The following is a 16,129-nucleotide window of genomic DNA, read 5'->3' as shown; positions in this document are numbered from 1 at the left end:
AAGCAGGGTTCATGGCTCACTTAATAATAGACAGCAACTCCGCCATAACAGTAGTTATAGTATAACAATAAGCCCATCAAAATGGTATAAAACAAATACAGGACAAAATGAAAAATTCTAAGAAAGTATGTTTGTATACTATTTTATGAATAGACAGAAAGCTATCTCGATTTTATATTCTCACTTCTGTACTACTGCTTGGTTTCCATGCATTTATCACACCTAGAGGCAGATTGAACTGGAAGTTTCACAGGACATTTAGAATAAAAACTATACAATAAGTCCAGTTGTAATGTAAAATATGGCTGTAAACATGTTTCCCTGCTAATAGTCTAATAATACCTGATTTCTTTGAAGAAATTTGCTATGATCAATTCTACTCTTTAGAAAATTATAGAAACACATTAAACCTCTCAAAACTAAGGCTTAGGTTCGGAAAGACCTCCTTAAGAGCTAATGTCAAATCAATATGTTCTTCAAAATTAACATGTGATGCTGCAGGAAAGATTCTTAATTAAACCCGCTGTTTACCCACACAAAACTAACAAACTGCCACTAAGGGTGAGAGCAGAGCTTCCTCTTTTCTGTATCTCCAGTGCATACCTGGCACAGAGTGCTCATCAGCACAGGTGAATGGCTAGATAATTAGATGACTATGGAAGTAAAAGCATCCAGTATGCCAAAAGTCTATAATATTCTTATAGGTAATAGGACATTGTCTTAAACTGCATTTTTCCTAAATCAATACAGTTGCTGCATTCAAATTATTTTTAAACATAATCACACCACTGAAAACAAATAGCAAGTACTAAAGTAACATTAATTAGCTCAGTGTGCATTAACATGCAAGCTTTAGATTAAAATAAATTTTACCTCTATATAACATTCCTCCAGTATTTTAAATTTAAAATTGCCATTAAAGTCCTAGTTGGAAATGTATAATTATATTATCTATATAAATGTAGCATATCAATACCTGTAAGAATCTGATAGGTATTCTCATATCTAAGTGTCATAAAACATCAAACTGTCCAAGTCCATAGGTCAAAGTTCCAGCAAAATATATCCCCTTTCCGAGATATTAATATTCTATATTTTTTGTAAAAAGCTAGTTCTTACTTTCCACACTAATAAAATACCATTTATTACATGGCAACTAAGAGACATGCACATCAATATCACTATGTCTATGTGACACATACTCTCTAGTCAATGTCTGTATCACCCTAATATATTCAAAATACTACAAAATGGATATAGAGTTCCTGTTTTACAGATAATAAAATGAAGCCTTACCAAAAATTAGGTAACTGGTTTAAGGTCATGTTGCTCTTCACTGTTTAATGATGTCTCTTTACATAATTTATATATATGATTTTTAATAAGAAAAAACAGAGCTGTTATTTAACTTAGAAACTACCACAATTTTAAAATTAACATGTGAAAATTACATTTTTCTAACTCCTAAATATGTGAACAAAACAAAACAAAACAGGAAAGCCCTTAGAAATATTCATTTTCTAATTCACTTTTTCCTATATTTGTATTTCTTTCCAGTGTTCCATGTTTGGTGAAAGATCTCCTCTTTTAAATTCTAGTATCTGTGAAAGAATGAAAGTAGCCCAGAAGCACCCAGTGCAGGGTTCCTCCTATATGCTTCCTACATGGCAGGGTTTCTTTCCTGATGCTGTCCAGCCTGTAAGCGGAGCCACAGCTTACCCTGCTCCTCTCAGGGCTTTCTAACTTAGTCTGCAGTAAGAATGTACTCTACCAATGTAGACTTCACTATAGATCGGCAAATATGGGATTCTGGTCAATAATCAGATTCCATTTCAAAGCTTGTTGTATATTTCTTATCAGGTTAAATAAACATGATTCAGAAAAACCCAGCCACAGTTTAGATTATGTGGTCATTAGTTTCTGTACGTTTTCAACAGAAAACAGGCACCATGACTGGGTAGAGTTAGTAGACAGCATCTACACATTCACTAAAAGCAACCTAGTAAAGAAAAATTAATTCTCTAAATCTAATATTTTTTAAAGAATAAGTTTAAGACCACATTGTGCAGTAGTTTTCAGATGTTACTCAACATAACCCCATATAGAAAAGAAGTGTAGCAGTGTTATAGGGCGAATCAACTTGTAAAGCTACTGTGCTGATCAAGTTCTGACGTAGGGTGGCAAATTAGGCAAGAAGTTACCACTGTGCCATTTGAGGTTCTGAGTTTAAAATATTTAGGTATGTGTACTTTACAAATAAACTGAAAACTAGAGCAGAATCTTGAAACTATGTCATTAAATAGGTGAACTCAAGAGCTCACTGAGTTTACTCTATGAGTTTACTCTCCACAATTTAAATGGTAGAATTTTCTCTTCTACTATTTAAAAGTATTTATGCTATATAATTCAGCATATAACATGGATTCTTTATCAGATATATTTTATTATTATGGTGGTCTTGTTTGGTGCTAGGGATGTCACCAAAGTCCAAGGGAATAAACTTACCTAACATTTTAAAGTTAATATAACTCCTACCACATGAAAAAAAATTCACATGTAACATCTATTTAAATAATATGAACTATTGTTTAAAATTAGAGAAAAACTGAAGTCCTCTCCTCTGACTTAGGCTACAGGAAACTGAACAGCGTAATAACCTTGTCACATGAACTTAAAAGGCTGTGCAATGACTTCTAGTGCTCACATCCCATTCCTGAGTTACTGTAGTTACAAAGGACCTATAAAATGTAGTATTCAAGAGCAAGTAAAAAAGCTTAAGCTCTGTATAATTTATAGAGTTGGGTTTCTGTTTATTGTACCAGTAATAATAACAACAATAACAGTGGTGGTGCCTATCTCTAGGACTAAGTACAAATGGTTATTACTTTAATACTTAGATATTACTCAATTTATAATACACTCAAGTCACCCTAAATGAAAACTGAGCCTACTGGGAATGAATTAAGATGATGAAGAAAGAATCCATACTTGTCTAAATTGTAAAAAACATAGGTAATATTGGAACTTATAAAAATAAAAATATATAGGAGAGAGGTTTTAAAAGTATGACAGAGTTTCAACTTTAGCTATTTACATATAGACTGTCATTTTAACTCTTGATCTAATCACAGATTTATTAAATATTTTGACAGTTTTGACAAATCACATACCGGGAAGGAAAAGTACCATGGAATTCTTTATTTTATATAAATTATATTGTTAAATTTCATAATTTAAATAAAATACCCCATCATGGATTTATTAGCATTTAGTTGATCTGCAGTGTCAAAAACTCTTGACATTTAAAAACTAATAAAGCACAACCAAACTCAAATGCCATACATATGGACTATATACTGACAAAGCCGTGTTCATACAGTGCAAATAACATAACTGTATGAATTGGAGTATAACAGGCAGTAAGGATCACTGACCATACATAATTACATTTTAAAAATTCAACAATACTTATGACTTAATAAAGCTAGGTAATAATACATATGATTTCACAAAGTAATTTTACATATTTTTTAAAAAATTACACAATAGTCAAGTCCTTTGCTATAAGTATGGTTTTAAATGTTATTTCCATTTTTAATATGAATTACAACTAATAAGAACTAATGGAAATTCGATACTACACAATACTTCAATGCAAGTTTAGAAGCTACAACTGCTCTCTAGAATTATACTTCAGAGATAAGCTATAAATACTGCTTGTAAATTACTGTGGTGGGAGCTTCACAAGTTTTTTTTATTTCTAGAACAATAATTATTATTAAATTATGTTACTGAAACAATACCTTAAACATCAGAAAATTACATTGTACTTTAAATCTGGTAAGCAAACAATAAGGACTTTCAATTTCTTCATCTGTATTAAGTCACAACTTACTTAGTAAAATAAAGGGTAAATAAACTGAAACACAGGGACACAGCAAGCATTTCAAGTTTCCTTAAATTGCCTAGTATATCAGTTGGTACTATTATTGTTTGGGGGACAGTTTCTGCCTTTGTAAAGATACATTACATCTCACAGGATCAAGTTTTAAATAAGACCTCAATTTTTATACATCATAATAATATGGTATCAGAAAACATTCCATTTCAAATTTGTAACACAAAGCATCCGTGTTTTAACAATCACATTTAGTTTGCTTCAGCTGCTGCATAGATGTAAATGTAATCCACATCACTATAAACTCCAGGTCTGAGAGACATCAAGCTAATATTTATTTATAAGTGTTTTAAAAATTATTTGTAAAACCTGCATAAAAAGGATTCCATAAGTGTATTGTGATTTTACTTAACAATTATTCTGCACTACAATGGAAGTACATGCTCAAACAAGACACCTCAGCAGTGTTTTAAAGCAGTAACCACCTAGCCAATTTCTCTATGTTCTGTAGTTTTTCTAATCCACTCTCCCTGTGGTTGAGCAAAATCGAATTGCCTCTCACATTTGCAGACAGCTCTGTGAAGGTGATAATAGAGCTGCACCCTGCTGTCATGAGGCAGGAAATAGGAAAATGGCATATGGGGCTAGAAAGAAAGAAATAAAAAAGGGGAAAGAAAGAATGAAAGAACGAACAAAAAAAGAGAGAGAGAACTAAACAAGAACAAAAGAGATTTCAACAAAGGACAATATAACCCAACGTGCTCTGCAAGCTAACCTCTTTTTAGAATCAGTCAGCATATTTAATCATTCATCTGGGTCCTCACTCCAAATACATGAATGGTTGATTACCAAGTCTTTGGGACAAGTTTTCATTGTCTAAAATATTTAGAATATCTAGAATATATTCTGCATAATGTCTGAAAAACAAAACCCTTTAAAATAACATTTTTAAGATATGCTTTTTATTAAATATTAGTAGAATGTATGAAGCAGGCTTTTAGTAGGATTTAACATTCAAATTAATGACATTTTTAAAAATTAAGGATAAACATTCATTCATGATTGTAAATTAAGAATAAAACCCTTACATAATTTTTTTAAATTGCTAATACCAAGACATACATTTAAGGTCTTGAATGAGTTCAATAAAAAGCATTCTCCTGTGTGTGTGTGTTTAGTTAAGACCATTTTCAAATAAAGATTTTTATTACATGCATGTGTATGAAGTGGCAGTAGACAGCAATGAAGTTAGAACTGACTCTACCTTTCCCTTTACACTCTGAATGGGATCCACAACCACTGCCACAGCTCTCTCCGACAAGGCTTCAAAGCTCTGCTGAGTGTTGATATCCACACCAGAAAGCCAACAGCCAAAGCCAGGGTGACTGTGATACCAACCAACAACCATCTCGGGCCTGAAACAAAGGGCACTCAGACTCAGAACACAGCAATGCATGATGAGAGGAGAGAAACAACACACTAACAGGGTATAAATTAAGAAAAGATGAAAGCACACAGGTGTGAAAAAGCACCATTAGAAACTCTGAAAGCGGACACCATACTCTACAGCAAACATGGAAATGAGTAAGTGTGACAAAGGAGGGCTATCATTAAGAGATGCACATTAGCAGTGGTAGGTAAGGCTTTCAGTTTTTCACCTTGTTACCACACTTTCTCAGAGCCAGTTTTTACCCTTTCAGCATTCAAGTAAATATCTACTCTTTAACTCCTTAGCTCTGGGAGCTGGATTTTCCAGGCACAGAGTACATTTTTTAACAATGGACACCAGGATCCACTGTTGTGAAAGGATTAAATATCAATTAAACCAGCAGTAGAACTAGGAACTCAGTCAAAAACCAATTTGCACTGTTCTGCTCAGCTGCTGAGCCTTTTGCTAACATTAATTTTGAAGTTTCTTCCACAGTAGAAGAATCTGAGCAAGAGAATTACAACTATTGGGAGACTTAGCTTGAAGTGGAAAACCCTTGGATTACTGTCTTTAAAACTCTTATCTACACATATTTACTCAGAACAACATCTGGCTGCAATTCTCAAATACACAGAACACACCAGGTGTGTTGTTTACAAGTGAACAGAACATAATTCTAGATGCTAAACAGAGGAACAGTATAGCCTAAGCCATGACATGACAGCTGAGACTCTTAATACAAAGCAGTCTTCTGATTGGTAGACTTCCATTCAGGATGTCAAGAGGCATCATCACACAGGCAGATCAACTATACTGATTCATCCCCTAGGAATGATGTTTATAAATGCTATTAACTTTAAGGTACATTCTCAAAAATATTTCTCATTCATTAAAAAACAAAACAAAACAAAAAAACCCACCTTCCTGTTTGTTTCAGCATATCCAACATTTTGGCTTGGAACACTGGATCAACTGCTTCTACACTGACACCCTATATTAGAAAAAAGAAAAAAAATTTTCTCTTGAGTAAAATTAGAAAAGAAAATATACTGTAAATGAACAAAAAAAACCCCTACTCCCAGTTTTGTATTATAATTTTATAGGTTTTGATACATATATTTAATAGCTACTCAAATCACTGACTTCTAAAACTGTCAAGTACCAAAGTGCTGTTAGCTAATGATTGAGACAACATTCGGGGTGTTAAAAGTTTATGGTTGTTGCTTATATTTATAAGAAGTACCAAATAACTGACAAACTATGATTTTTTTTTTAGTTATACCTACCTATGGTAAGCATACCTCCTAATACCATTCTACAACAGGATAGGAACTATAACTCTTCAGTTATTGTACAATATTAATTTTTTAATAATATAAATAATTTGAAGAATAATCATATATTGCCTCATAAAACAGCAATCACAAAAACTCACTACCAGACACAGACTACATAATCAATTCTCTTAAATATTGCATTAATTTGCTAATTTAGTAAAAAATATGATTTTAACAAACAGAATAAGAAGGATTTATGTTAATAAAATGTTAATATGAAGGATGACCTATTACAGGTCAGTGTCATTCACCTCCTACAAGGCTTTCTTCCAACAACAGGAATCTAGCCTACTCTAATTAAGCAAGCAGAAGGAAATATAAACATTTAACAAAAACATTTCCTTCCCACCAAAGCCAACAGCACACTGGACTCCAAAGAGGGCATCCTTGGAAAGTAAGGAGATGTGCTCTGTTGCTGAGCTAAGAATATCTTTTTGGGGTTTTGTTTTCCTTAGAGAGAAGGTGAAGAGAGAAAATGAAGAGGAGTGGAGGAGGGGGAGGGTGCAGGGAGAAGGAAGAGAGGGAGAAAGTAGAGGGGATGACCATGCAGATTCTACTACGCAGAGTGAATATAAGAATCAAAATAGCCTATCTCACACCATCAAGCAAGCATTTACATGGAGGGGTAGTAATAATGTGTAAGAATCACTTATTATCTTAACTTCCTACATAGGGACTACCTATAACATAAATAAATTAATTTGTATATATTTATATATTCTGATAGAAAAAGAAGATATAATAGCAGACTAAGATTTAAATCTAAATATAAATTTGTGATTAACATAGTGTTTACATATGCATATGAACAAAAAGCATAATGGATATTCAGAAAGACAAAACAAAAACTTCTCTCATCTAGAAGTTGTGGAAATTGTCCTATTGTTTTGTATTTACAAATATGCTGCTTACTATAGCAGCCTCTATGCATAAAACACTTGTTTCTTGTGTGTGTATATATGTATGTATGTACGTACGTACATATATATACATACATGTAGATATATGTATACACATACAATGGCATCACTTAAATGTTTATAATTTGCTCCTTCATATGTACCTTATCAAAGCAAGCTCATAGTAAGGGCCTTTAAGCAGAGCAAGCAGCTTTACCTTTAAGCCTCGTCAGCCTTAATAAGAATACTGGTACAGTAAAGGACAAAAACATCAGAGAAACACAAAAAAATGCACACGAATGGTAGATATCATGTTTTGAAAAGTAAGTAGAATTAATGCTGACAATTTTTGGTTTGAGTTGGTGTTTCAATGTGAGGCCAAATGGCTTCAAGGGCAAGGAAGGCCTTGAACTCCTCATCTCCTTTCTCTACCTCTCTATGAGTCAAGGCATAAGCTACTGTACTGGCTTTTAATAATGGTTTTTCGCATTTTCTTTAACTCCGGCAGGACACCATAGCACACACCTTTAATCCCAGCATTCCAATACAGAGGCAGGAAGATCTCTGTCAGTTAGAGGGCAGCCTACTCTACATAGAAAATTCCAGGCCAGCAAGGGCTATATGCTAAGACCCCTTTATCACAAACAAACAACTGAAAAAACAACAACCACAAAAAACAAAAAACAAAAAACAAACAAACAAACAAACAAAAAACAGGACTGGAGGGATGGCTCAGGGGTTAAGAGCACTGACAGCTCTTCCAGATGTCCTGAGTTCAATTCCCAGCAACCACATGGTGGCTCACAACCATCTGTAATGGGATCCAATGCCCTCTTCTGGTGCGTCTGAAGACAGAGACAGTGTACTGATATACATAAAATAAATTTAAAAAAAAAATCCAAACAAAAAAGTACCAATGCACTGCATTTATAAAAATCTACTGACATAAATAAAAGGCAAAGCAAAATTACCACTACAAAATTGCTTTCACAAGTCTACATTTCAATACTTAACAACGGAATGTTATTCACTATCTTATATAGCACACAGACTTTAAAACAATAGTAATCTACAGGAGGACTAATTTCACATGTATTCAAATTTTATACAGCTTCTAAAAACTTTCATCAAATGTTCAGAGTAATTAATGTAACACCCTACTTTTATAGCAACTAATTTTTAAATCCAGTAAGTAATTTAGTACTACCATCATTCAGTTTATAAGAGTTCATGGTGCATTTAAAGAACTAATGATTTAATTCAATAAAATGTAAAATTTGTGCTACTAATCTTATGACTACTGCTTCCTAAAGCAAAGAAAAAAAACATAAGACGAAAAATATTTTGAATTAATAAAAAGGAAAAGAGAAAGAAAAAGAAAGAGAAAAGAAAAAGATATGCAGCAGCCAAAATAAGTAATACTCACAGTTCCTGACTGTGGCATAGCAAACACATCAATCACTCTGACGGTGTAATCATCAACAAATTCGCCAAGCATTAGACCCATAACTTCCATAGGAACTCCAGCACGGCCATGTTTTAACATCTGTAAAGAAGAAGATATATGGACACAAAGTACATTTATTTGAAATCTTGACACACACACACACACCCATGCTGCCAAATAACTTATTTTAATTCTGTGGGAATAAAAGCTTATTTTATAGACATACCCTAACTAATACATAGGTAATCCTTATGCCTGAGAGAATAAGGTGACAAACATACCAAAGTAAAAAAGTGAATGCAAAGGAAGCTCTGGGGCAAGCAACTCTATCCCTTCCTTACCTTTAGCAACGCCAAAGAAGAGATATAAACTTGTTCTGCTGTGTCCACGGCAGGAGCATCTGTAGGTGGGCCCTAGAAACAAGTCCATCAATTACTATAATACACAGAATATTGGAGTTAAAATTAAACTTACATGTAAAATAAACTTGATTATTATGAAAGCTTCAGGAAAAAACATCAATTTTTATCCAATTACAATATAAATCATGAAATGTTTACAAATATCAAGCATGAAAGCAACAGTTAAAACACAGTATCCTGACAACTTTTCAGTGGGCATAAAACTTACTTCCACAGTGTTCATCTACCTTGGCTACAAAATAATTACTGGCAATTACTGTAATATTAGTTAACATTGTACCACAATACAATATTCTCTGAATGCCACCTGCTATTGGACTAGCTTGATAAACTGAAGGATCAACAAACAGCAGATCCTCAGAGCTGCTTCAGCTTTAACTACAGCCAGAATGCAGATTAGGGAATGGGATCACTCTGCAGGCTCATAGATACAGTGGGAGGGAAGGTGGATGAAGACTTCTAATCCCTAGGTGAGAGAGCTGTGAACAACATACTCTCTGCACTTGCCTAATGAAGTTGTTGCCTTCCCCACACAACACAAATTTAGCACAACCACCTCAGGTGTGAACAAACTAGCTAAGGTCGGGTAGGCATAAAAATACTTCTTGTGACTGACCACTGCCTTTAATGCTATTACAGATTAGATGAGACAACTAAAAGATGCTATTTATTCACAAAAAGAAACACATCTCTACTGATTGTCACAGTGAGCTGCACTGGGCAACTTGTGGTCTTTACCCTCTAGGTAACCTCACCCAGCAGCCAGTAAGTACAATTCCATGCCAAGCACTATATATCATTTCAATTTTTTTCTTTTCTTTTTTTTTTTTTTAATACTGGGCAGTCTGGAACTTAGTTTCTTTTTATTTCTTTTTATTTCTTTTCCTCTCATATATTTTATCCCAACTACAGTTTCCCCTCCCCCATCTCCTCCCAGTCCCCCCCTGCACCTAGGTCGACTCCTCCTGTTTCCCTTCAGAAAAGAGCAGGTCTCTCAGGGTTTTCAACCAAAGATAGCATGACTAGGCACAAACTCTTAAATCAAAGCTGGACAAGGCAACCTAGTAGGAGGAAAAGGATTTCAATAGCAGGCAAAAGAGTCAGAGACAGCCTCTGTTCCCACTGCTAAGAGTTGCACAAGAACACCAAGCTACACAACCATAACATATATGCATAGGGCATAGGTCAGACCAATACAGACTCCGTGATTCCTTTCAGTCTCTGTGAGCCCCTATGAGCCCCACTAGTTGGTTCTGTGGGCCCTGTTGTGGTGTCCTTGACCCACCCCGCTGGCTCCTACAATCCCTCCTAACCCTTTTCCTCGGGATTCCAGAGCTCTGTCCAATGTTTCTGACTGCTCTGACTGGTTTTACTTCTCTATACCATGTCAAATATGTTAACCATTCACTCGTACTTGCTTTTACTTGTTGAAATTAAGTTTACTCATACTCCACTAACAATCTACATGTATTTCTATTTATACACTAAATCTGTCACCTTTGGGGCTATTAAAAATCTTACAGTAGTCATTGGAAGCATTAAAGCATAGCCAGTTCCCAAGTGCAAATACTTCACTTATCACTGAATGCAGTTTCACCGTTTCTTTCCAATATACTTTCAAATTGAAGACTTAGTGACAAGCTCAAGTGCTTTTTGATGAAGCTATAGAAGTTTTAATAACCTTTGTTCCCCTAGCTAAGAAACGTAAGGAAGATTAAGAAATGGAGCTGGAAAGATGGTTCGGTTGTTAAGAGCTCTGGCTGCTCTTTCATAGGACCCAAGCTCGAATGCCAGCCCACAACTATTTGTAGCTCAAGTTTCTGGGGATGAAACACCCCCTTCTGACCCCCAAAGGCATTATACATATGTGGTACACACACATACAAGAAGGCAAACCCTCTATACGTAAAATAAAAATAAATAAATCTTTAATAAAAATTTTAAAGAAAAAATTAAAGATAACTTTAAAAATTGTGTGCGTCATCTGATAGCCTTTTTCAATTTGCCAGGAAATAATTATTTTTAAAAAGACCATATTTTTACCTTAAATATATCACTGATAAAGTCCAGAAACTTTTTTTAGTCATCAATGAAAGAAAACCCTGCCTTTGTTGGGTGTTATATATAATCAGTACTTAGCAAAGCACATAGCAAGAACTCAGTAATACTTGCTGGAAAAAAAAAATAAATAAAGAAGGTACTGAAAGCTAGTAGAACTAAAAAGGAAAATTTCCAACAGTTATTTGTGTGAGGGAGCAAGCATATGCAAATGGAGAGAGATCTTAGCTTTTCTTATAATCTATTTTCTCAGGGTTCGAAATCATACTACAGAAAGCCCTGCGTTAGGAAAAACTAACACCCTCACTCCTTTTGGTATGAATGCTGTCTACAGGACAACAGCCAGTGATGAGTAGTACTGTTCTGCTCTCTCCTCTCTCTACCTCTCCTGACTCTGCCCCACCCCTCAAGTTCTTGCTAAGTGATTCAGGTCTGTTTCAAAACTTTCAGCCTCCTGACTGCTCAGGTGTGGCCCATCTATCTCTTGACTATGTGAGTGAGAGACTAAAAATCCTGTCGTGGGTGCTAGCTAGAAGTAAAGAGGGGTTGGTAAGTTAAATTTACAGAGACAGAAAGAAGCAGAAGGAGGAAAAACTGGGATATATACAAAGGCCTTGAGAGCAGTGAGTACTTCAGTATTTCTACACACTCACCTGTTCTGAATAAGACTAAAATATACAATAAAGAAAAGACCTCATTAAAGACCCTGCAAACTGAGTTCAGAGAGAAATGTAAAAACTTACAAACAGCTTAACAACAAAGATGACCTGCCTAGCCCTCAAGAGGGAAAAAATGTGGCATTATAGACAGTCTACAACTAGTGTCTTTTGGTAAATAGTTCTGAGGACCAACATAAGGGTTCATAATTCAATAATTTGTCTAAAAATTGGAGTAACAAGCAACATTTTGGAAAATCTTTCTGTAAGTAAGAATATGATTTTCTTTGTAATGTAGCACTGGAGAAGAGACAAGATTTAAAGAATTAAAGTTACATAATAAAAAACAAGGACAAAATAACATTATTGTAAGGTTCCTAACAGTGACACAGAATACAACATTCTCTCTTACAAATGGAGGTCATTGGTGATCATTCCAAAAATAAAAATCTGAAAGATCTTTAAACTTTAAGTTAAGTGCTTAAAAATGAAACCACAGTGTATATTTTACCAAGTCACTTGGGGACAAAAGGACAGAGACTGGCTGACAGTAAAGCAATAGAAAGCCCAGGTGCAGAGGTGCATTCCAGGCTTGCTCAAGGCTGCTATGGGAAGGAAGCCTGTGGGTTCAAGGCCAACGGACTCATCATAGGGAGTCAGGTATTTCTGTTTTTAAGAACAGGATTGTTAGAGAACTGCAAGGGTCAGTATATTGGACAATAAAAATATTTCATCTACAGCCACCCAATTTTAGGTCTTTAATACACATGCACACAATCTAAATACAAGAAAAAATTTAAAATACTAAATGATGTAAAGTAAGATGAAATAAAACTGTTTATTGACAAATCAATGATGAGCAAACTCCAAGTGGATTTAAAGTAGAAATTCATACATATGTAGCTTAAAAGTAATAATGCAAACACTAAGAAAGTTAGTCAACAACAAAAAAGATGAGTTTATTGAATGATTAGGACCAGACATGTTTCACATTTCAGAACATTTGCAGTCTAAAACAGTTAAGCACCCACAATCCAAAAAATCCAAATGGCTACAAATTGGAAATTTTTTTGAACTAAAGCATTTTGACTTCAAAACATTTTGAATGTTGGGTCTGGGATGCACAATTTGGGCCTGAATGTTTCTGTAGAGGCCACAGTGCTGCTAGGTTGAACAGAGGAACACTTAACACTGCTAGATCTTCTCTGTACTTCTCAAATCAAGTGAGTCTGTATTTACAGTTTGTTTTTCAGAACAAAAGTGACATTCGGCCATTCCTCTTTTCTGTTAACTTTATTAGGTTTTGATATGATTATGAAGAATTTATAGAATAATCTGAAATTACAAGGCTTTCCATTTTATATCCTGCTGTGTGTATACATTAATATTACCTAGCATTTAAAAATCAAAGCATTCACTATTAATACATTTGACTCTAAAGCATGTTTCAGAGCTAACTGCTGTAACATTTTTCATCAGTGTACTGATAAGTTCAGTTTCTCTCTATCTTGAACCCAGACTGCTATACTATTGTAGGCATTGCATTTCACTAGCTTTCCAAGTTGTCACCATAGAACTGAATATAGTGTATCTTCTTATCCTGCTTAAAAAATGGAAGCACTTCAAACTACATTTGCTTCTCTATATCATGTTATAGCATTAACCAGGAAGCTTAAAGAGTTACACTAAAAAAGAAAATCAAAGCATGGCAAAAACTTTTCTAATAACTAACGTCTATGTGATCAGGGAATAGGAAACATATGACAAGCACAAAACAAACTGAATCAAGAAAAGAATATACAATTTAAAACATAATATAAAATTTCTGAATACTAAAAAACAAAATACTCTGAAAATTTAGTTGCCTCATTTATGTCAAAATTCACTAATAAATTTTAAAAATTACTAAGCTCTTAGCAGAAACATAGGCAAAGACTATAGAAGCTAATTATATAAAAAAATACAAAATGATATAAATATGAAATGTCTCCAACCTCCCTAGCTGAAATACCAATTAACACAATTAAAGAAATACCAATTAACACATTAAGACTTTTTTCCCAACAAGACAAGTTTTATAGTGTCCACTCTTGGAAAGGATAAGAAAGGAGACCCTGAGCAGCACTGGTAGCAATATGAACTGGTATAATCCATCTAAAGCAGCTCAACAATGGATAGCAATAGCATTAGGCTTGCACAAACTTTGTGACCTATTTTTCACTACTAGAAATTATTTGAGTAAATAAACAAAGAATGTTTGCAGAAACCAAAATGTTCACAACTGTCTTTAAATAATGCAAATAAACCCAAGAACTTAACCTACAATTAAAGAACATTGTTGAAAGCCTTGCTTTCTGATTGCTTTAGTCATCTTAAACAGCAACAGCTATACATTTAAAGCCAAATACCTTAATCTGTTGCTATGGGGACAGGGTTTCTCTATGTACCTCAACCTATCTTGGAACTCACAACACAGATCAGACTACATCTGACCTTATCACAGAGACACATCTGTCTCTGCCTCCTGAGTGCTGGGGCTTAAGGAGTGTGCCACGTGCATATAGGGGATACTTTAATTTAGAATCTTGGAAGAAGCCTACATTAAAGTAAAAGAAAAGAAGGAAGATAGGTCAGTCACAGGGAAAAGGGATAATGCATGTATAACTACTATGCCTGTGAGAATCCGTCCACAAAATAGCAAGCATATCAAATCATCACACATGTATATCTGAAGACCAATTTTGTCAACGATAGCTCAATGAAGCTGAGTTAACAAAAATGAAAGCTACAAAAGAGAGGGACATAGCCACCAAATACACTAGCACGAAGGCAGATGACTCTCCACAGCTTTGATGGAAGGGGAGGCTAACTAGTCATCAGTCCACAAAATAAGCAGGTAGACTTAAATGTTTACTAATGCAAAGTATTTTTAAAGCACTCAAGGATACATATTTTTGGCTACTTCTTGACTTTTAAGTAAAAGATTCCATTTTTAAAGAATTCTCTAGTCTCAAAATCTAGAGCTACACAGGACAGGATCATGACAGAAATCATAATACACATAAAATATTAAGAAAACTGTGAGGATGTTCAGAAAGGATCATTTCCATTTCTATGGTTTGGAAACGTGAGCAATACACATTTTTACTGAATGTAAAAGGTCCTCCAGCAACTCTGAGTCTTGATGAAACTTCAAGATGGTTGTTGATTTCAGACTACATTAGAACCATAAACCAATGGGAAAATTATCCAAGCTAGTAGGCTGGGGTTCACTATGAGAAAAATCATATAATAGCCCAAGATACACAAAAAATTAAAATAGATTTCCTGTAACTAGAGTTAATCAACTGATTGCTCAGGTTAGACATCTGAGAGCTGATTAGCTCAAACTCCCCCAACTCCATCATTACATTATTTCTAAGTAAGCCATTCCCAACTCAGTGCCTTCAGACACTAAAGTTAACATATTCTCTATAAATTAATCTTTTCAGCTTATTTTCTTTAATGTCTTGTCTCATACCAAATAAATACCTAAATAAAATTTCTGCTGACTCAATTCCAAGTTTATAAAAAGTTTTACTGTACAGAATGGCAGAGATTTTAAAATATTTAGTTTTGAGAAAGAAACTGCAAAACATACTATCAAAAAGTTTATTCCTGGTTGTGATGGGTAGTTTTTATGTCAGCTTGGCACAGGTAAGAGTTAAGTAAGAGAGCAGAGTTGAAAAACTGCCTCCATAGTCTATAGGGCATTTCCTTTGAGATTGATATAGGTAGGTCCAGCCCATTGTGGGTGGTGCCACTCCTAGAAACTGGTCCTGAGTTGCATGAGGCAGACTGAGCAAGCCAGGAGGAGCAAGCTCATAAGTAGTATTCTTCCACAGCTTCTGTTTCAGTTCCTGCCTATGGGTTCTAGTCCTGCCCTGATCTCCCTCATCTAACACTTCCCTGTTACCTGGAAGTGTAAGATGAAATAGTCTTTC

At 34.6% G+C, this 16,129-nt stretch overlaps 1 protein-coding gene across 1 annotated transcript in view; it reads right to left on the bottom strand.

Moving 5' to 3' along the window:
• The window catches only part of Psmd14 (proteasome 26S subunit, non-ATPase 14), a 94,197-nt gene that overhangs the window by 30,709 nt on the left and 47,359 nt on the right, over positions 1–16,129 (bottom strand). Inside the window, exons 4-7 of the mRNA XM_031370394.1 lie at positions 9,352–9,423; positions 8,990–9,109; positions 6,248–6,318; positions 5,163–5,313 (exon numbers count right to left, since the gene is read on the bottom strand). Of these exons, the coding sequence (XP_031226254.1) occupies positions 5,163–5,313; positions 6,248–6,318; positions 8,990–9,109; positions 9,352–9,423 (414 nt within the window). The remainder of the gene's footprint in view (positions 1–5,162; positions 5,314–6,247; positions 6,319–8,989; positions 9,110–9,351; positions 9,424–16,129) is intronic.

The sequence above is a fragment of the Mastomys coucha genome, unplaced genomic scaffold, assembly GCF_008632895.1.
Source record: "Mastomys coucha isolate ucsf_1 unplaced genomic scaffold, UCSF_Mcou_1 pScaffold15, whole genome shotgun sequence".
Classification (NCBI taxonomy): Eukaryota; Metazoa; Chordata; class Mammalia; order Rodentia; family Muridae; genus Mastomys; species Mastomys coucha.
Note: the sequence above shows the minus strand (reverse complement) of the source record. Positions and strands in the feature narration are given on the sequence as shown.